General features: G+C 41.2%; 2 protein-coding genes across 17 annotated transcripts in view; both read left to right on the forward strand.

Moving 5' to 3' along the window:
- Positions 1-18357, forward strand: part of CLASP2 (cytoplasmic linker associated protein 2) — a 182846-nt gene extending 164489 nt beyond the window's left edge. For all 16 annotated transcript variants that reach the window (XM_055414697.2, XM_055414701.2, XM_055414704.2 and 13 more), the window contains 5 exons: positions 6427-6620; positions 7604-7732; positions 13309-13515; positions 14597-14713; positions 16623-18357. In XM_055414697.2, coding sequence (XP_055270672.2) covers positions 6427-6620; positions 7604-7732; positions 13309-13515; positions 14597-14713; positions 16623-16709 — 734 coding nt within the window. In that variant the 3' untranslated portion in view covers positions 16710-18357. The remainder of the gene's footprint in view (positions 1-6426; positions 6621-7603; positions 7733-13308; positions 13516-14596; positions 14714-16622) is intronic.
- Positions 7748-13300, forward strand: PYGO2 (pygopus family PHD finger 2). Its single transcript, XM_055414716.2, is given in 2 exon segments — positions 7748-8983; positions 8985-13300. Coding segments are annotated over 2 exon segments (1221 nt in total). The 5' UTR covers positions 7748-8344; the 3' UTR covers positions 9567-13300.
- Positions 18358-22635: the final 4278 nt, after the last annotated feature.

Raw genomic sequence — 22635 nt, forward strand, 5'->3', positions numbered from 1 at the left:
TTCTTGAAAAGGATCAAACCCTGTCAGCCCTAAAGAAAATCAACCCTGAATATTCACTGGAAGGACTGATACTGCAGCTGAAACTCTAGTATTTTGGCCACCTGATGTGAAGAGCCAACTCACTGGAAAAGATCCTGATGCTGGGAAAGATTGAGGGTGGGAGGAGAAGGGAATAGCAGAGGATGAGATGGTTGGATGGCAACATCGACTCAATGGACATGGGTTTGAGCAAACTCTGGGAGGTGGTGAAGGACAGGGAAGCCTGGCGTGCTGCAGTCCATGGGGTTGCAAAAAGTTGGACACTGCTGAACGAATGAACAACAACAACCAATCAGAAACAGGATATTTACAGTTTTAAAATACCTTTCCAAAAACAACTTACAATTCCCCGGTGGCTCAGAGGGTAACACACCTGCCTACAATGCAGGAGACCTGGGTTCGATCCCTGGGTCGGGAAGATCCCTTGGAGAAGCGACTGGCAACCCACTCCAGTACTCTTGCCTGGAAAATCCCATGGACTGAGAAGCCTGGTAGGCTGCAGTCCATGGGGTCGCAAAGAGTCGGACAGACAGCGACTTCACTTTCACTTAATTACAAAATGGGTAACTTCACAGTGGAGAAGCCTAGGAGCAGCACCATAATTAAGTAATCAAAGTTGTATCACCAACCTTGGGGCAAAATGAAATTGTGTGTTAGTCAGCAGATGCACTATCACCTCTGTGATACTGATGCCAAGAGCACATAATCTAAATCTGATCATAAGAAAACATCAAACAAACCTAAATTGAGGGAAATGCTACAAAATAACTGGCCTTTAATTTTTAAAAGTGCCACGGTCATGAAAGCCAAGAAAGACTGAACGCTGAAGGAGACATGAAGGCTAAATGCAACATGACCTTCTTATAAGTGTAGACATAATGGGTTATAATGTTTAATTATCATCATTTATTTTGATGCTCAAGTTGTCCTTGACTTGACCACTAGGATCCCATTTAAGCTGACTGTGTGTCCTTTTAACATGTCCCCATCCTTATGTTCTGACACAGCGTAATCTTGCACTGTCCTTGTTTCAGTCCTGGAACCAACCATTTCTCCAAGGATCAATCCTTGGTTTTTTTTAATAGGAAATGATCTTTTAAGACTAAAGTTTGGGCACTTGTTATACTTCCTCTAAGTGACTAGAGCTAAGGAGTATGTATGCATTGATATGTATCTATTTCTGTATCTGTCAAAAGCTGTATGTTTGTACCAGTAACTCCAATTCCAGTCTAGCACCATGAGATTAATTTTAGTTTCTCTCTTTATATGTTGATAACCCCTGTCAGAAACCTGACTTCCATTATCTTTAGTGTATTTACTTATTTGATCACCCCTCCTGTGTGCAACCAGCTGTCCATCCCTGCCACCACTTCCTCACTTGCATACACGCATGCCTCACCCTGCTGGGCTCCTGCTTTCACGTGGACACTGATACCCAGTGCCCTTCCACTTGGGCTCTTGGCAGATCACACCTTGTTGCCACTACATGGGGACAGGCTTCTTACTCTGGCTGAACTCTGAAACCCTGCCTGTCCCATTCTCACGTTTGGAAACCCTCCTTACTCTGCCCATGAGTGTGTCCCCAGGCTGTACTTTTTATGAGTGAAAAAAAAAATCTCCATTTTATGAGATTGAGGAATTGTGTATTTACCAACTTCTCGTGTTAAAAGAGACTTGATATATCACAAATATCACGTCACTAAGCCAAAATTGTGACAGCGTAGCAAGGTCACCCCCTACTCTAATTTTCTTCTTCTTTACTAAAGATCATCTGTTTCCTATTTGTTAAAGGAAAATATCTTTGGAAATTAGATGAAACCTAAACTGGGTTGAATAGTTCTGATCTTGAGACAGAACATTATTTCTTCACAGCATAACATTTGATTGACTTCTGAAACATAAAACAGACCTTTTATGTTGAGTAAACACTCTTCAAAGACGGATAAGCCTCCTATGAAACCGAAATAGTAGTTTCTCCAGGCTTTGTGCAGCAATTATTTTCATTCATTTTCTTTTTAAAATCTGAGGTAAAGACTTTGTTTGACATTATTGTGAATGTTGCTGACATTATCCTGTTTAATATATTGACCTCAATTTTGCTGTTTTGATTTTTCTTTTATACCTTGGCCCCAAGTAAAATTTCTCCTTTTTGTTTTTACAGTCGAAAACTTTTGTTCAGTTCAGTCGCTCAGTTGTGTCCGACTCTCTGCGACCCCATGAACCGCAGCATGCCAGGCCTACCTGTCCATCGCCAACTCCCAGAGTCCACTCATACCCATGTCCATTGAGTCAGTGATGCCATCCAACCATCTCATCCTCTGTCATCCCCTTCTTCTCCTGCCCTCAATCTTTCCCAGCATGAGGAAAATGATGAGTCATTTTTCCAGTGAGTCAGCTCTTCGCATCAGGTGGCCAAAGTATTGGAGTTTCAGCTTCAATATCAGTCCTTCCAATGAACACCTAGGACTGGTCTCCTTTAGAATGGACTGGTTGGATCTCTTTGCAGTCCAAGGGACTCTCAAGAGTCTTCTCCAGCACCACAGTTCAAAAGCATCAATTCTTCTGTGCTCAGCTTTCTTTATAGTCCAACTCTCACATCCATACATGACCACTGGAAAAACCGTAGCCTTGACTAGACAGAACTTTCTTAGGAGATAACTATTTTCTTCAAGTGGGAGTTTCTACGAAAGAAAATTTGTTTTAAAACTCTGAGATACTCTTATTAAGGATCTCTCTTACTCAGATTTTTCTGTACATGTCACAGATAGATACATACGTTAGTGATAGATTTATCAAAATAACAAGTCAAACCCACTCATAAAGAAAGTGAAGTCGCTCATTCGTGTCCAACTCTTTGCGACCCCATGGACTGTAGCCTACCATGCTCCTCCGTCCATGAGATTTACCTGGCAACAGTACTGGAGTGGGTTGCCATTTCCTTCTCCAGGGGATCTTCCCAACCCAGGGATTGAACCTGGGTCTCCTGCATTGTAGACAGACGCTTTACCATCTGAGCCACCAGGGAAGTCGATAGCCACTTCTAATTATGACATTTGTAAAGTTCACCAGGGACTGTAATATTCCAGAATATATACTCTCTCTGGTGAGGATAATACTGTCACTCAAGAGAAACTCATGTTTAGACCCAGATTCTCATTCTGACCCTAGGAGGTGGGTGCCATTTTCCCGTTCTACTAATAAGAAAACCCAGCCTCCACAGTACTTAAGAGTGTGCTCCTGTCCCACAAAGGCTGAGAGATAGCGGCTTGGTGAGACTCCTGAGCCTCTGTTCTTTTCACAGAACCACAGTGCCTCTCTGTGTTAGGAGAGGAAATATAGTTGACTATACTTTATCAACAAATAATTTGTGCTTTCTTTGGCAGAAATTATTTTCCTGTCAGTCATCTGTCCAGACCATTATATATGACAAGTCATTTCTAATTATCTTCTAGAGTAATTACAAAGCTTATGAAGAACAGAACTGAGTTCCTTTGAAACAAAGCATTTTCTTGAGATTTCCCTTTATTTAGCTGAAATAAAATACACTCTTTAATCAGAATGATTTTCTGACATCTTTGAAAGTCTGATAATACAACCTCTCAGGAGTGATTCTTAAGTTTGTAGAGATGTTTTTATCCTGCTGCAGTAGTTCTTGTTAAACCAGCAACATTGTTCTAATGTTGATCTGTAACAGATCAATTTATTGAAAGTTTATTTTTATTCTCCAAATTAAGATTTTTGAACTGAAATTTCTTATTTTTCATTATTTTGCTTTGCATTTCTTAAAAATTCTTCTTAATTTTCCAAAACCCTAATTTGGTTCTCCTCAGTGCTCATTCTTTCCAAATTACCTCAAGTTATAATTTCAGTAGTCACATTTCATGCTGTCATATATGAGTGTTTGGGGATCAGAGATTCTTAGTGCTCTTATTATAGTTCCACGAAAGTTGTCCTAACAGATTTCCTTTTTTATAGTCAGTAAGTGTTGCCATTTTATTTGGTTCAGTTTCCCTTCCCTATCACTGTTAGTTTTATTCCAATAGACGTCATATGGGAACTTCTGTGGAGGTTCAGTAGTTAAGACTCGGCGCGTCCAGTGCTGGGTGGGGCCATGGGTTCAATGCCCGGTTGAGGAGCTAAGATCTCCACGCCATGAACTGCAGCCAAAAGGGGAAAAAAAAAATTCATCTGTTCTGGTAGTTCAGCTCGGTCTTCTTTCTTCAGATTTCTGAATCCTCTTAAGTGAAATACAGCTTTTCCTTCCATAGTTGTAGACTCCCTGAGATCTGTAATGTCAGGTCCTTGGTGTCTCTAGGTCCGTGGCTAACCAGCCAGCAGGATGTGTACAGTAGTGTCTGTTTTTATGGACCAGTAGTGAGCCATCTGGCAAACTACAACCTCCAGGTTCACTTTTGAGAAACGTGCAGTTTCCTTTCGAACCTTTCCTTTTGTTGGCTTTGACTCTCTCCAGAAGACCAGAATGCTCATGCCGAGCGGAGCCACAGAGCATATGGCTCCACGGTGTCAGTTGTCTTTCCTGGAGAGGCAGTGACCCCAGGTGGACCTTCTAGGCTCAGGCACCATGGTCTGTGGTTATTTTATTCCAGAGACGGGGTTAGAAGGGAAAGGAATCTATGGCACAAGCTCTGCTCACGCAATTGCCTGCCCAAGTCCCTTAAAACCTGAATTTATCATGTATCATCAAAAGAATTTAAGAAGAACTCTGGTGTTTTGTAATGTTCTGAAGTGAACTTTTGGATTGAATCATCTTTCCTACAAAGATGACTCAAAGCATTAACTGATGACTGTTAAAAAATAAGCAGCGTGTCCTTTAACATTCAGAAAATAAATGAGTTCTAATTACACTTTTAAAAAAGAAAGCAGAAACAAATGAAAACTCCTTGATAACCACTGGGCCCAAACTCTTGACTCTGAAATTTAAGGGGAAATATTAAACTCCTTTTCAGGGTAATCAAAATAGCACTAGTTGACAAACTCACTCTCCGAAAAATTACAACACATTTTTAACTCCTAATAAAATAATTAATTCAGTGAGTGAAATCTTTAATTCAAAGATTGACAGACAGAGAACTTTACAATGGTGGGATCAAGTTGTTACTGGCTAAATCCAGTGATCACTATTGGTATCGCTAAAAATGGAATACCCAAACCCTGTGAGCCTCTTGGCATGACAACATAGAAATGCATGCTGAAGTTGAGTAAGGATGAAATGATACAGTTGGGATTTGCTAGAAATATTTGAGAAAAATAAGTGGGGGTGGGGGAAAAGATGATGTAAGAATGGTAAAATCTTAGTTTTTAAGTCTGGGTGATGGGAGAAATATCAATAACCTCAGATATGCAGATGACACTACCCTTATGGCAGAAAGTGAAGAGGAACTCAAAAGCCTCTTGATGAAAGTGAAAGAGGAGAGTGAAAAGGTTGGCTTGAAGCTCAACATTCAGAAAACAAAGATCATGGCATCTGGTCCCATCACTTCATGGGAAATAGATGGAAAAACAGTGGAAACAGTGTCAGACTTTATTTTTTGGGGCTCCAAAATCACTGCAGATGCTGATTGCAGCCATGAAATTAAAAGACGCTTACTCCTTGGAAGGAAAGTTATGACCAACCTTGATAGTCTATTAAAAAGCAGAGACATTACTTTGCCAACCAAGGTCCATCTAGTCAAGGCTATGGTCTTTCCCGTGGTCATGTATGGATGTGAGAGTTGGACTGTGAAGAAAGCTGATCGCCGAAGAATTGATGCTTTTGAACTGTGGTGTTGGAGAAGACTCTTGAGAGTCCCTTGGACTGCAAGGAGATCCAACCAGTCCATTCTAAAGGAGATCGATCCTGGGTGTTCATTGGAAGGACTGATGCTAAAGCTGAAACTGCAATACTTTGGCCACCTCATGCGACGAGTTGACTCACTGGAAAAGACTGATGCTGGGAAAGGATGGGGGCGGGAGGAGAAGGGGACGACAGAGAATGAGATGGCTGGATGGCATCACCGACTCTGTTGACGTAAGTTTGAGTGAACTCCAGGAGTTGGTGATGGACAGGGAGGCCTGGCGTGCTGTGATTCATGGGGTCGCGGAAAGTCGGACACGACTGAGCGACTGAACTGAACTGATGAGAGTTCATAATATGATTGGGGGTTCATTATCCAGTTCCCTCTCTCATGAATTTTTTATCATAAACAGTTTTAAGCTATCATTGAGGTTTTGGGGATGACAAATAGAAAAGAATCTTAGTCATTTTCCTTTGCTTTTTTTTATAACCAACTTTCTGTCAATGTCTCATGGTGTTATAAAGTTATCATCCCCATCCTTGTGAAAGTTGTCCTCTAAAGTCACAGAATTAACATCATGTCCATATGACAGATCTTTCCCTAGATCATTCTGACCTGGTTGCAGAGTTGCTGAAGGAGTTGTCTAACCATAATGAACGCGTAGAAGAAAGAAAAATCGCCCTGTATGAACTCATGAAACTGACACAGGAGGAATCTTTCAGTGTTTGGGATGAACACTTCAAAACAATATTACTTTTATTGCTTGAAACCCTTGGGGATAAAGAGGTAAGTGGCAGAACATATAAACAATAGCCTGTTTTTGTGTCTTGGGTTGCCTGTCATTGCCTAGTAACCAATCACTACAATATTTGGCATTTGGGGAAATGAGCCTTTGCTACTGCTTCGGTCTGCATGAAATTTTCACCATAAAATACTTTTTCTTCTCAACCGAGTAGATCAATGATTTTGAGCAATTAACCACAGGAAAAATAAAACGTTGCTGACATAAATTTTTATTCAAATGTGCATCTTTTTTGCATATTTGAATCAGTTGTTCAGAAGTAAATTTTTTTTTTCAATCGAGCTCATTGTTCTTTGTTTCTTTGAAAAGTGTAAGTTTTCAGCTGGAGATGTGAAAGCTTGATTATGTAATATACCACATATTTTATGCAGTTCTCTACAGTTCCCTCAACCTATATTAAGACCCTTGCACTTCAGTTGTAATGCAAGTTGCTGAGTCATGTGTGACTCTTTGCGACTCCATGGACTGCAGCACGCTAGGCCTCCCTGTCCATTACCAACTCCCGGAGTTCACTCAAACTCATGTCCATTGACTCAGTGATGCCATCCAGCCATCTCATTCTCTGTCGTCCCCTTCTTCTCCCACCTTCAATCTTCCCCAACATCAGGGTCTTTTCCAATGAGTCAGTTCTTTACATCAGGTGGCCAAAGTATTGGAGTTTCAGCTTCAGCATCAGTCCTTCCAGTGAATATTCAGGACTGATCTCCTTTAGGATGGACTGGTTGGATCTGCTTGCAGTCCAAGGGACTCTCAAGAGTCTTCTCCAGCATCACAGTTCAAAAGCATCAATTCTTCAGCCGCTCAGCTTTCTTTATACTCCAACTCACATCCATCCATGACTACTGGAAAAACCATAGCTTTGACTAGACAGACCTTTGTTGGCAAAGTAATGTCTCTGCTTTTTAATATGCTGTCTAGGTTGGTCATAACTTTTCTTGCATTATAACATTAAAATGTTTCTTTTTAGCCTACAATCAGGGCTTTGGCATTGAAGGTTTTAAGAGAAATCCTAAGGCATCAACCAGCAAGATTTAAAAACTATGCAGAATTGACTGTCATGAAAACACTGGAAGCACATAAAGACCCTCATAAGGAGGTGAGTTATCTAACAGTTAAATTATTATTTTGTTCTCAGTACTTTTCATATTATTGTATGAAACATATAAATGTGTTTGGAAAGTGTCCTTGGCAAGCATTTTCTTAATGACTGCTTCATGTTCAAGGTAGTATCTGATTGGAAGGCAAAACTATGTTCTTTTCTGTTAAATTAGTTATGTTGATATCATGGCATTTTATCCAAAATAGGCTAACTCCAGGATATAACTTACCTGATTTCATTTTCTCCTTTTATTCACTTTCAGATTTTCACTTAGAGTTTACCAGTCGTAACTTTACTTTCCATTTACCGATAGGATTTGTTTTTTCTAATAACTGATGGAAATAAGAATCATTGTTATTTTAAAGTGGTAAATTGCCTTTAAGAGCTCGGTATCTCTTAATAGTTTGTTCAGTGAAGCACTGAGGACAGGGTGGGCGGTGAGGCCGGGCGAGCGTGCAGTTGGCGCCGCGGCTCGGCTCCCCCGCCTCGCCGCACCTTGGGCTTGCTGCCGCGCGGGGGCCTACGCCGCCCCTGCCTTCCCTTCCGGGCCATGGTGCAACCCGAGGGAGCGTCCGTCCCCCGCCGCTGCTGACCAGGGTCCCCCACTCCATGGCCGCCTCGGCGCCGCCCCCACCGGACAAGCTGGAGGGAGGTGGCAGCCCCGCACCGCCCCCTGCACCGCCCAGCACCGGGAGAAAGCAGGGTAAGGCCAGTCTGCAAATGAAGAGCCCAGAAAAGAAGCGAAGGAAGTCAAATACTCAGGGCCCTGCGTACTCGCACCTGACGGAGTTTGCACCACCCCCAACTCCCATGGTGGATCACCTGGTTGCATCCAACCCTTTTGAGGATGACTTCAGAGCCCCTAAGGTGGGGGGCGCGGCTCCTCCATTCCTTGGCAGTCCCATCCCCTTTGGGGGCTTCCGTGTCCAGCGGGGCATGGCAGGCCAGGTACCCCCAGGTTATGGCACTGGGGGTGGAGGAGGTCCTCAGCCTCTTCATCGACAGCCACCCCCTTTCCCTCCCAGCCCCACGGGCCCTGCTTTCAACATGCCCCGTCAGGGCCCTGGCTATCCACCCCCAAGTAACATGAATTTTCCCAGCCAACCCTTCAACCAGCCTCTGGGTCAGAACTTTAGCCCGCCAGGTGGGCAGATGATGTCAGGCCCAGTGGGGGGATTTGGCCCCATGATCTCGCCCACCATGGGACAACCTCCCGGGGGGAGCTGGGCCCCCCCTTCCCTCCCCCAAACACTTTGCCCAGCCAGGGGCACCTTTTGGCCCTTCTCCTCTCCAGAGACCTGGTCAGGGGCTCCCCAGCCTGCCCCCCAACACAAGTCCCTTCCCTGGTCCAGACCCTGTCTTTCCTGGCACTGGTGGTGAGGGTAGGGGAAAGCCCTTAAATCCCCCTGCGCCCACTGCTTTTCCTCAGGAGCCCCACTTGGGCTCCCCGGCTGCTGCTGTTAATGGGAATCAGCCCAGTTTTCCTCCAAACAGCAGTGGGCGGGGTGGGGGCACTCCAGATGCCAACAGCCTGGCACACCCTGGAAAGGCAGGTGGGGGCTCAGGACCCCAGCCTCCCCCAGGCCTGGTGTATCCGTGTGGTGCCTGTCGGAGTGAGGTGAATGATGACCAAGATGCCATTCTGTGTGAGGCCTCCTGCCAGAAGTGGTTCCACCGCGAGTGCACAGGCATGACTGAGAGTGCCTATGGGCTGCTGACCACCGAGGCTTCTGCTGTCTGGGCCTGCGATCTCTGCCTCAAGACCAAGGAGATTCAGTCTGTGTACATCCGCGAGGGCATGGGGCAGCTGGTGGCCGCTAACGATGGGTGACGCTGGCGAGGGGCCCAGGGAAGTGCACATGTTCCTCCCTGCTCTTCCAGGGCGATTGCCTTCTTGTCTGGCTGTCAGTCTTGGTTTCCATCGGCTTCCTGTCCCCACGGGGCAGAAACCCAGTGGCTCCTGAGGCCAGAAAAAGGAACTGAGGTGGGCCGGCAGAAGAGCCTATATCTCTCACTCTTGTGGAAACTTATGCATTGAGATCTACAGAGGTTCGGGAAACCAAAGCCCTGCCAAGCAGAGCCATTTTTGGTGGCTATCTCTGGAAACCCAGGGGTATGGCTTGCAAGAGGAAAGAGGCTGGAGGAAGATCTGAAGGGCAGGGGTGTCCCCTCTACAGATGATGGATGCCCCCAACACCTGTGCCTAACATGCCTCTCTAGCTCCACAGCTCCAGCCTTAGTGTTTGGAGTCCAGTATTCAAGGTTTCTGGCCAGAGGAGTTGGGGTCTCTTCCCATCTCTGCGGTAGCCCTTTCATGGGCGCTGGGAGATAGCTTTAGGGAATAAATGGAGATTTTCCCCTTTTCCTACCTTCCCCTTGTCTCCTTCATCTGTCCAACTCATCCCCCTTCAGAAACCAAATAGCTTGAAGAAGCAGGAGAGTACGTGGCTATGGCAGTTCTTGGTGATCTGGGCCTTGGAGACAGTAGGTAAGATGCTGTCAGGACATATCTCCCTCATACCAAAGTCACTGGTCCTTTCTCAGCCTCTCTTGTGCTTTTTCCCAAAAATTGGGATGTGTGGTCTGACAGACCAGAATATTTGACATTCAGACTGTCCTGGAAGCCCATATTCTGTGGTTGTACACCCCTCCTCCCCCACTAAGCGCTGGTCTTCAACTTCTGGTGCCTCGAGTTCCCTGCCTTGATGGAAGGAAGGCTTGAAAAAGCGCAGAGCCCTTATACCTCATTTTTTCTCCTGATAAAAGGATCCCTGTCGCAGCCTATGGGTTGGGGAGTCTCCTTGCTACGGTACTAGAATGCAGTCCAGAGCCTGGATGGTTTTGCTCCCCTCTCTCCCTGCTGTTCTCATCCTTCTCAGCCAAAATCCGTGCCATTTTTTATGTTTTAAGCACTGCCTGCCAGAGATGGGCCTGGGGCCCCATGAGGAGCCCCTCACAGCTGCGTGCTGTTCCCTATAACTGCTGCACGCATTCCTCGAGTGGGGCAGGGAAGGCAGGCTAGGGGTGTGGCCCTGAGGAGCTGGTGGTCCCCTGCCCCCACCTCCTGGGACCTCATACATGTGAAGAGAACACAGGTATACTGCAGAACTCCTGCCTTCCTTCCCCGGGTGGAGCATGCAGCCTTTGAGGCTGTGTGAAGGAAGGGAGTGGCCTCTGGGCTTCTTTTCCAGTGCTCCCTGCCATTGAAAGCAGAGATGGCAGCCCCCTCACTGCTCAACTTTGTGTTGTGTTTGTGGTTCTGTTTGCCCCTCCTTTTTATCTGTTGCTGTTTTTGTGGTTCCGCCCCTGCCCTGCATTTTGTAAGATGGCTCCTGTCCAGGGATTGGGGTGGTGTCTGGTCAACCCCTCTTTCCTTCTCACGCCACTGCTTTTGGGAAGAAAGTGGGGGTGGCAGAGATGTGGTGGGGAAAGTTTTGTACGGTTGGATTAATAAAATGACTTGGAAGAATCCGCAAAAAAAAACCCACTGAGGACAGCTTTCCTGAAAAAGTCCTGTAAACCTGTCTCATTACTTCATTGTTAGGATATCCCCACCATAACCAATGTCATTGATGAGACAATCATAAGGACTTATATTAAAATCTTAGAAATAATTAGAAAAGCCAGTTTCAAATAGGGACTGCAATTCTTAGAGAGAGCATTAGGTGTCTCTAAGACGTAAGCAAAAGACAAGTCAAAAAAAAAAGAAAGTTAAAACAGCAATGAGACAGAATAGATTAAAGTTCAGTATAAGAACCAAAACTGTAAAACTCGCAGAAGAAAGCATAGGTATAAAACTTTGTTACCTTGGATTAAGCAGTAGTTTTTTAGATATAATGCCAAAAGCAGAGATAACAAGGGAAAAAGTGTAAATTGAACTTTTATCAAAATTAGAAACCTTTGTGCTTCAAAAGACACTCTCACGAAAGTAAAAAGACAGCCCACAACATAGGAGAACGTTTTTGCAAATCATGTCTGATAACAACCATAATATATGAAGAACTCTTATACCTCAACAATCAGAAGATAAATAACTCTATTTTTAAGTGAGCAGAGGATCAGTTGACACTTCTTAAAAGAAGATGTACAAATTGCCAGTAAAGCACATGAAAAGATTCTCAACCTCATTCATCTTTAGGGAAATGCAGCTAAAACCACAGTGAAACAACACATTTCACATACATGACAATAAGAAAATCTTGGTGATGCTATGAAGAAATCAAAGCCATCTGAGTTATTCACCTTTCAGAAGCTATGACTGAATCTTATGATATTGTGTGCTATAACTTTTAAATCTACCTGGATTTTTAATCCAGTTTTAAAAAATCCAGCTGGTGTTTGAGTCGTACATCTGTAGCATCTTACTGAAGCCTTAAAAAAAAACAAAACTATGTAATATTTGTAGTTATCCACCTTCTGAACCAAATAAGGCCGGCAGCATACCAATTTTTAGAAAAGATAAAATTGATATCCTTAAGCTATTACAGCCAAAATTAGCCCTTGGTCTTCTGACTTCCCAGGGGCTTCCCTGGTGGCTCAGTGGTAAAGAACCTGCCTGCCAGTGCAGGAAACCTGGGTTTGATCCTTCGGTCGGGAAGATCCCCTGGAGTAGGAAATGGCAACCCACTCCAGTATTCTTGCCTGGGAAGTCCCATGGACAGAAGAACCTGGTGGGCTACAGTCCATGGAGTCACACGCATGAGACGCAACGCAGCAACTAAACAACAACAGCTTCTGATTTCCAGTGTATTTTCCACTGTTCCTTTCCAAACGTCTCAGGTTGAGAGCGTAAGTGAGACAATACCAAAAATAGCCACAGAAGCAGTAATTTTTACATCTTTTCAAAAGCATCTTTAGAGGTTACAGATTCCAATAAAAATATAGATAACTTTTTCTTCTTGCAAAACCAGCATCTTACCTCCCCAAGTCCAGTATAGAAGGAAAGAAAATCATTATGAACAATAGGGGAAATAGATTGTTAACTTGATAACATATTAATGAAATGATTTTTATTTTGTAATCATGTGATAAAAGGGGCACAAGCCATCCTGGAGTTGAGGGTCCTAACAGTGAGCAAGGTCTCAGCATGGCTGATGCTGAGGACTCCAGTGACAGGATAGTTTAGGCAGACAGAGCCTCTGCTCCCCTGCAGAACTCAACCACAATATCGTGTTCAGGTCGCTTTAATCATTAAATCATCCCAGCATTAAGAGAGTACAGAAAAATAAAGACATAGTCCCCAAACTCACAAAATTCATATAAATTTTATATATAGAAACCTTTTGATTGCACGCACAGAAATTGCTTTTTGGTATCTCATACATTCTATAATACAGCACTGAGCAAAAATGTTACCCAGTAAATACATGCTGATTATTTTTTAAAAAGAGAGAGAACACAGATGAAGAAGAATGATATAATAAAGCCCCATGTATCCGTTTATTTACTTTCATGGTTTCGCAGAAAACTCCAGATCCCATGTTGTATTATGTATTGCATGAAATGTGCACACCCAGGGCACAGGATCTATTTTACAGAGTCCCTGCCCCGCTCAGCATTGCCCTCTGTCCTAGGTGGTGAGATCTGCTGAGGAGGCCGCGTCAGTGTTGGCCACTTCTATCAGCCCAGAGCAGTGCATCAAAGTGCTGTGTCCCATCATCCAGACTGCAGACTACCCCATCAACCTGGCTGCCATCAAAATGCAAACAAAAGTGATCGAGAGAGTGTCCAAGGAAACGCTTAACCTGCTTTTGCCAGAGATCATGCCAGGCCTAATACAGGTAAGCAGTAAAGCCTGGAGAAAGAAGCTGTGTTGATACACTGGGGATTCTGTTATTTTAGGCACCTGGCAGGCAACACCAGTGTCATGACCAAGCCTTCCTGCTGTCTTGGGTGTTCAGAGCAAAAGACTTCCCATAGCTAGCTCTGTGTGTGTGTATGTGTGTGTAAGGGTGGGGGGTAGCATAAACATAACACAAAACTTACTGTTCAGTGTGGTAACTGAGCATTTAATGTGGTTTTGTCTATGCATACAAATCCAGACATATAAAAAATCTTTAACAAAAATGGGATCTTATTTTGTGACATGCTCTGCTTAAGTTAATCAAAGACTATGAACCTTTTCCATAGAATGGAACCTTTTCCTGTTCCAGTCTAATAAATAATATGCTATAGTATAATTTTAATGAGTAATATTAAATAGTGTGTGTGTAAGATGCCATCATTCATTTCTTTGTGCATCTATAGTATTAGCTTTGTGACTCTGTTCTAAGCTGCAGCTACTAAGTTGTGAGGTCCTTGAAGATAAGATCCAAATGTCTTCCTTCTTTACCTGTGCTTTGGTGCTAAGAACAAAATATACATAATAGTTTTGTGTCACACATATAGTAGTGGAAATGAATAAATATTTGTTGGATAAATAACTTAGAATAATGGTAGGGATGGGCCAGATGTTAATATAATTCAGCCTGGATTAGAGGAGTACCCTGACTGCCAGGCCAAGTAGATTAGGTTTTATTCATTCGTAAGGAGCTGCTAAATACCCTAACGCTGAAGGCTTTAGAAAGGTTAATTCAGAGATTTTTGCAGGCACTGGGGTGGCCTCACAGCCAGAGATTGTAGCTCACCAGGCTAAATAAGAGAGACCCTGATAAAAAAGGCTGACAGTGGAGTGGGGGTGCTCAAGGGGAAAGGGAGGGAGGAAAGGGACGTCTCTGCCTGAAAAGGTGAGAAATTAGCTTCATCCAGTCAGTAAAACTCTCTCGTCAGCACACTTGACATCTCTCTGAGTTGCAGTTCTGTTTCTGTGCAATGGTACTTTTCTCAGATCCCGCAGGAGTACTAACAAGGATTTCTTCCTAGGGTTATGATAATTCGGAAAGCAGTGTTCGGAAAGCTTGTGTCTTCTGCCTGGTGGCTGTTCATGCAGTAATTGGTGATGAACTAAAACCACATCTCAGTCAGCTCACTGGCAGTAAAGTAAGTAGGGCTGCTCTCTCCTAAAGATGGTGATGGGTCGCTCTTCAAAATAGCCTTCTTTGTGTGTGTTGAAGGGTAATTTGCTACTTGACTTTTAATTAGGCTTTAAGCGTCCAGCCTAATTCCTCTTAACATTTGCAGTTTAGCTCTCTGTACTTTCACGTCTGTCACTCAGGTGAAGTCAGCGGTTTGGTGGGATGGTTGGTAGATGGCTGTGAAGAACATGTCTGCTGCTTCCGGTTGTTCCTGACCACCATCTCACTCTTCCCACTCTCTCGCTCAGTTCTTACCCCTGACTGTTTAAAAACAAATAGAGAAAAGAGAGAATAAAGAGCAGTTGGAAATTTCCTGGTTGTCCTGTGGTTAAGGGTCTGTGCTTCCACGGTAGGGGGACAAGGTTCTATCCCTGGTTGGGGGCCTAAGATCCCACACACCACATAGTGCAGCCGAAAAAAAGAAAAAAAAAAAAAAAAGGATGAGTTGTGGTTATATATTCTTAGATTTATATGTACCAAGTTATGGAACACTGGAACATTAAAAAAATTCTCCACTATGAATTATGATAATCAAATATATGTTCTCATTCTCTTTCTGCTCTTATTATGATGACCAAAAATGTTTAATTTTTATTTGATATGTTAAAATAAATTTTACAATTAGTCCTTAAGATGTAAAAAACATCAGTCTTGTTTTCTTCATTTCTTTGGTATCATCAAAACCTTAAATCTGTTCTAAAGGGTGAGGATAAACTATGATTGTTGAATTACGGTTCATGAACCAGTTAGCAGGACACACCTTCATTTAAAAAGTTTCCACAGATCCTAACAATTGTCATTACTATAATCAAAATTATTTTTTAAGTAGCAAAAGGGAATAAGAAATACATATAAAGGAAAAAGAACTCAAATATATGCCTTACATTAAAACCTATACAAGTTATAGATAGATTAAAGCAGTGATTCCTAACCTTTTCTGTATTACAGACCACTTCGAGCTTCGGGTATAATCTCATCTCAAGAAAAATAAACTTATACAGAAAATTTTACACCTAGTTTCAGAGGGTTCAGTGAGCCACTGAATGCCATGGATGCTGGGTTAAACCATTGGGTCAAAGAGTAAATGTTAAGAAAAGCAAATTTTGAACAACTGCATGGTTTTCAGAGGAAAAAGTTTTCTGAGTTTTGTGAAGTTAGGTCCTGATAAGCCAGAGTTATCTGCAGAAGAATTAAAATTCATCACTTTATCAGCACACTAGGCAGCCAGTAGTAATGTTGCATGTGAAGACAATAAGAAGCTGGGGAAAATATTTGAGAATGACATTAGGTTAAAAAAAAAAAAGTAGAAAACAGAATTGTATGTGCTTTGATTCCAAACTATAACAGTATGATCTCATACAGTATGGACTGCAAAATGACAGAGAAATCAAAAACATACCTGTTAGGAGAGCAGTGACATAGTTGTCTGTGATCTTGGGTGCTGGAACTCAAGAGCCTAATTTTGTCTCCTGGCCCACTGCTCTCTATCCTTTTGACCTTAGGCAGGGATGGTATATCCTGAGTCTCATTTCCTCATCTCTAAAATGTGAAAATAAAAAAGACAGCATATTGTATAGCACATAATGCTCAAATGTTTACCATTTTTGTCCTAATAGTGACTTCTTTAAGTGTTATATGTTAATCACTAACAGTTTTTGAAGAGGCATGCTGGAATACTCAGTCATGAACAAAACTAAGACTTAAATTTTTTTTTTAAATGCTTAGTTATCAACAATAACTGGTGCATTATAAAAACCCTTCAGTCTAAAATACCTTTTGAAGCTCGCATATGTGTATAATTTTTTTTTAATGAGCATCTCAGGATAATTTAGAGCAACTTGTTCAAATGACATGTGTTTGGCTTGAATCTGCAGATGAAGCTACTGAATCTTTACATCAAACGTGCACAGACAGGTTCTGGAGGAGTTGACCCCACTACTGATGTTTCCGGACAAAGTTAGTGAAGCTGACAGAAGTGAACCAGGTCTCTCAAAGAAAGGACAGACAGACCACCCTCATCAATGAAAGGAAATTTTCAAATACATCTTTTGAAACTTAACATTGTTTCCCAGTTTTAGTTTTTTGTTTTGTTTTGTATTTTCCTTAACAGAGGACTATCCTCAGTCTGCATGTAACTTTTACAATAGTTATTCCAAATTCAAGAAGAAGCAGTATTAACATCAGTTGATCAGTACAAAGTAATTTTTAATCTAATTCATCATTTCACACGTTTGTACTTCTTTGTCTTCCCATTAACCTATGCCAGTGTTACAATTGTATAAATTTTTTTTTTAATGCTGGTTAAACAGGAATGCTTAAAGCTTTAAAGTTTAACAGTCTAAAACATTTTTTTGGCCTTTATTCAAATGCAGAATAATATTTTTATTGCTACTTTGAGTTTTGTTCCGTATCATGTCCTAAGCTAGAAATATTGAAATGATGTGAAACAAAGCAGGACTAATTTGAACTCCACCTGGACTCTGTTGGTGTGATGGTGATACATGTCATTCGTTGCAACTTCTTTGGGGTGATCTGTAGTTTAAAACTAAGACCTCAAAGAAACGTTACAGAACCAGCCAGTTCTGTAAAGCTGGTATCGTTTGTTGGTTGTTGACCTTGCCACGTTTATTTAAAACCATGTCCCCTCTCTGATCCCTTAAGAAAGCTGCACCAAATCATCAGCCTGTGTTTTTCTTGTTACTTATTCAAGTAGAAGGTTTCATTGCAGGGTTTTTTGGTTTGTTTATCTTGGTTGTGAATGATGCTTTTTTATTTATTAATATCAAATTCACTTATGAATAAACTTGATAATGGAAACAGACAAAAAGAAAGCAAGTGCATGTGTGTCCTTGACCGTCTTCTGTTTCTCATTTAATGAACAAACTAATTATTGCGACATGGGAGTCGACCAGCACCTTTTCTTTATATGGTGGAACCTGGTTTCCTTTTGCCATGAAATTGTCTTACTTGAAAACATTGATCCTGATGAGAGAGAAGATGGTGCCAAGGCTATTATTATCTTCATGTAATGGGCTCACATTCTCTACCTCTTCAGGGCTAATACTTTTAACTGAGCTGCTGCCTATATAGTGTCTTTTGGAAAACTACTAAAAGGGTGATCTTCTGTTACTTTTTAACAAATTTTTAAATCACCTTTTGCTACAGCTCTTACTTTCATGTGCAGCCAACTTTCAAAAATTACCAGTTTTGGTGAAAGGCAGATTAGATCATATGGAACCAGGATACTAATGATTTCTTACCTTGACTTTTTTTTTTTTTTTATCTTAACATAAAGTGAATTTGACTGGAAAGACAAATGGCTATTAGGGAAGCAATTTGCTATTGTTAACAGAGTTATCTGTACTTTCTTTGTTTAATTGAAAAAAAAATGTAGAAATGTATGTAAAGAATTTAAGACAAGAGTACTGAATGGATGATTTGTCATAGGCTTTTACCTTCGTTTTTGTTCTAGCAGCAGGAAAATAGTTTCTCTACATCACCCCCCCTTACCTGTAACAATTTTGTTTTCTATTGTTAATTACATTGTGTATTTATAGTTCTATGCTTACTGTTGTGCATATACTGGCAATAAAACTGTACATAACATTACTTGAAAAAATTAACAATGTATATCAGTTGTTTTTCTGTCTTACTGTGTGACAAGTCACTTATCTCCTAACTAGGATTTTAAAAGCTTTTAGAAAGTCCTGTATCAGTGGTGTTCTCATGAATTTGTAAGTGCATCTGAAGAGAAAAGATGTGTCAGGAGTAGCAACCACAATCCAATGTATATAGCTCTAAATGCATGTATATATATCACTTATTCTTAAAAAGAAAAGGTATTTTAAGCTTTTAACTTGTCTCAGTAATGTTTTATGTTTCATGACCTTGGTATGTTTTATAATCATTTTAGATAGAAATATTAATTTAATTTTGACCTCTTTAAGTTCCTGCTCTAACTACTGTTGACAACTAAATAGAGTGACATAACCCTGAATAATAACTCTACTTGAAAACTTAGATCAAACACCTAGCGCATAAAGGCAGGCAGTCAAGAAATGAATGGTAACAGAAGATTATGGTTTAATATGACAAGGTGAAAGCTAAGTCCTGTTTAAAGTTCTATTATTTCAAAAAAAAAAAAAAATAAAGTTCTATTATTTCAGTTGATAAGACGATAAGAAAGTTACTGTTGACTATCCAGATTGCTATTTACAATACCTTTAATTTGTTCATTTCAGAACATAGTAAGATGTCAGCTATTAAAGAATGGTGATAAAAAGTTACTGGTTAAATTTTTTTTTCTTTCTACTTTTCTCCCCAAAGCATCAGTGTCATTCATTTACCCACACTGCTGAAAACCAATTTAAAAAAGCATGTAATTCCATGTTTTAAAACAAGTTTGTTTCTTGTGGGTTTTCAAAATCTTTAATAGACTTTTGACATTTTCCAGTAAGATATGGTTTGAATCTGAGGTTTCACATTTGGAGTAAATTCACTCTATTCCTTCATGTTTTATTATAAACTTAGGTCAAAACAGCTTTTCACCAAGTTATGTCTAACATTAAAAAACTAAAACCTTCAGGCCTGATCTGTTTGTAAATTCCAAGTGTTTCTTATTATTGTTAATTTAGAATAACATTTACAGTAAAAAGAAACGAGAATTGGTAATATTACTCCATAATATATGAGGTTTTTTTTTTCTGAAACATTTTTTTATTGAAGCATAGATGATTTACATTGTTGTGTAAGATTCTGGTGTACAGCAAAGTGTTAAGTTATACATACATATTCTTTACCATATTCTGTTTCATTATAAGTTATTATAAGATATTGAATATAGTTCCCTGTGCTATATGGTGTGTGTGTATATATATATATATAATATTTTATAAATAATAGTTTTTATCTGCTAATCCCAAACTCCTAATTTATCACTTCCCCCCCATAAGGGTTGTTTTTTTTTTTCCCTTAACCTTTGACATCTTTGCTTCCTGTATTGTTTTAGTTCTTTTTATTGTAGTTAATCAGTATAGTTTTAATGCCATGCAAATGCAAGGTCCAGAGTTAAGCTTTAAAAAACCTTGTCAGTTAAAAAGTTGTCCATTACTATTGTGGAATATTTGGAAAATGTGCAAAAGAAATTACCTCCCAGTAGCATTGCTTGAGATGATCTGTGTTGCTGTTTTGTGGATTGCTAAGATAATCAGTTTGACTTAATGCTGAAAACTATAAAGGAACATCGTTGTGTTAGTCACTCGGTCGTGTCCAACCCTTTGCAACCCCACGGGCTGTAACCCACCAGGCTGCTCTGTCCATGGGATTCTCTGGGCAACAACACTGCAGTGGGTTGCCATTTCCTTCTCCAAAAAGGAACATTAAGTTTTATTAACCAGAGAATGAGAAGTTTAGATTTCAAAACTAAGGTTTTGAATGCATCTGCTCTGTGCATGTATTTTAACATGACGTTTTGAATACTCCATTTTCTATAGGATGACGTCTCATGGCAGCGAAATATTCCTTGGTATGTGTGCGGCATAATCCTGGGTTGTAGACCTTTCCTGAATATTCCTGTAACAAATAGCTCCATCTATGGCACATCTCTAATTATTTCATACTAAGTAACTTTACAGATGTCTTTACTATGAAATTGCCAAATGTAGAAAGATACCGCTTATTTAAACATTTACTAGTTACTTAAATAGCTGTGTCTAAATTATTCTAGCTGGGTTTAAATTATTCTTGTAATAGTAATCAAAAGTAGAACAAGAAAATAACAAGAAATCTTTATAAGAATTTCAGTGTCTTATATTTACCTCCATTCATTCGTGCTAAAGATACCTGAGTATTTGCCCTCAGTGACGCAAAGTAGAGCAGAGAACTACGATGCAGTGTGGTTAGTGCTCTTGTAGAGAACAGCACACGAGGCGTTGATGGGAGGTAGGGAATGGGGGTGATGGCGCACATAAGGTGTAATCACAGAAGTCTTCCTGAAAGAGGTGATGCGTACACTTTGTCTAAAGCTAAATGGGCCTGAGACTTATTAGGGTTACAGGACTGGAACAGCAGAGGGAAACCAAAGAGCAGGGCAATGCTGGGGCTATATGTGAAGTAACATTAGGGTGTATCACTAGAACTTTTTAAACCACGGTTTGTTTGATAAAGGTTTAAAAAGTTCATTCTCTCTTAAAATTCCCATAAAAGATCTTCTTCCCCAAAATCTGTGCATTCTCACAATCAAAGAGAAAAAAACTTGGATATAGCTTTTCTTTCAGTGGTTTTAGTTCAAAAGTTTTCCTTTTCTTACACAGTTATAATATTGCATCTGCTTTCCAGACTGAACATACCCTTTGTATCTCCCCAACTGGCCATCATTACACAGCTTGGTTTAGCTGGAACATGGGATGCCAGTGGAGAATGGCACCTGACTGGGTACTAGTACTCATCTAACTGAACGAAGGAGTTCACCAAAGACAAGCTGAAAAACAGCATGATTATAGAATTAACATCACAGACACCTCAATTTTACATACTCCGAAAACCAGAAGTGAGTTGGTTTTTAGGTTACAATTTTTTTTCCAGATTGGTCTCTATGAATCTGGTTCTGATTATCCTTATTTACCTAGTAAATGTTTGAGCACCTGCTGCGCATTTGAAAGTGAAAGTTGCTCAGTCGTGTCCAACTCTGTTCAACCCCATGAAATTCTCTAGGCCAGAATACTGGAGTGGGTAGCCTTTCCCTTCTCCAAGGGATCTTCCCAACCCAGGGATCAAACCCAGGTCTCCTGCATTGTAGATGGATTCTTTACCAGCTGAGCCACCAGGGAAGCTGTGTATCTGACACCTCTAAAATCTATCTGCTGTTAATATGTAGCTGTGGATCTGGTAATGGGAGAAATGCATTACTAGGTTTTCAGAAATGTGATTAGTATAGGAGTCAGCCTGTAACTCAGGGTAGAAAGTGCCCAGACGTGCTGCTTTTTGAAAACCATCCTGACCAGCTAGCCCTGAGTGCAGCCCATCTCCCAGTATTTTTTTTCCTTAAGAATGTGTGAGGGCTTCCCGGTGGTGAAGAATCCGCTTGCAATGCAGAAGACGCAGATTTGATCCCTGGGTTGGGAAGATCCCCTGTAAGAGGGAATGGCTATCTACTCGAGTATTCTTGCCTGGAGAATCCCATGGACAGAGGAGTATGATGGGCTACAGTCCGTGGGATCACAGAGACTTGGACATGACTGAGCATGCACAAAGAAAATGAATCTTATATTTTTGGCGTGAGTGAAACTCATTCAGTCATGTCAGACTCTCTGCCACCCCATGGACTGTAGCTCTCCAGGCTCCCCTGTTCATGGGATTCTCCAGGCAAGAATACTCGAGTGGGTAGCCACTTCCTGACCCAGGGATTGAACCCAGGTCTCCCACATTGCAGGCAAATTCTTTACCATCTGAGCTACTATTTTATTGGAAGTCAGTGCAAAAAGAGAGTGCTTGCTGGTTTTAGTCTATAACCAGATTTATAATTTTAATTTTTATCAAAGTTCAGGTCAAAGTAGAGACTTACAGTTGAGTTACTTCAACAAAGCAAGAAGTGTGCTTTTTCTTCTCCATCCTCCTAAAACCACGGCTCTCTGGGATGATTTTGCCCACTGGAAGACATCTGGTAGTGTCGAGGCTTTTTTGGATGTCAGAACTTGGTAAGGAAGTGCTACTGACGTCTAGTGGGTGCAAGTCAAAGATGCTACTAAGAGTCTTACATGCACAGGACTGCCCCCTCCAGCAACCGTCCTCAACAAAACAAGTATGCAGCCCCAAATGTCAGTAATGCCCAGGATGAGAAACCCTGCATCAGAGCCGAGGAGTTTCCACAGATAGCTGCGCTGGCAATAC

The sequence above is a fragment of the Moschus berezovskii genome, chromosome 24 (assembly GCF_049115385.1).
Source record: "Moschus berezovskii isolate FMDL1 chromosome 24, NW_MosBer_1.0, whole genome shotgun sequence".
NCBI lineage: Eukaryota > Metazoa > Chordata > Mammalia > Artiodactyla > Moschidae > Moschus > Moschus berezovskii.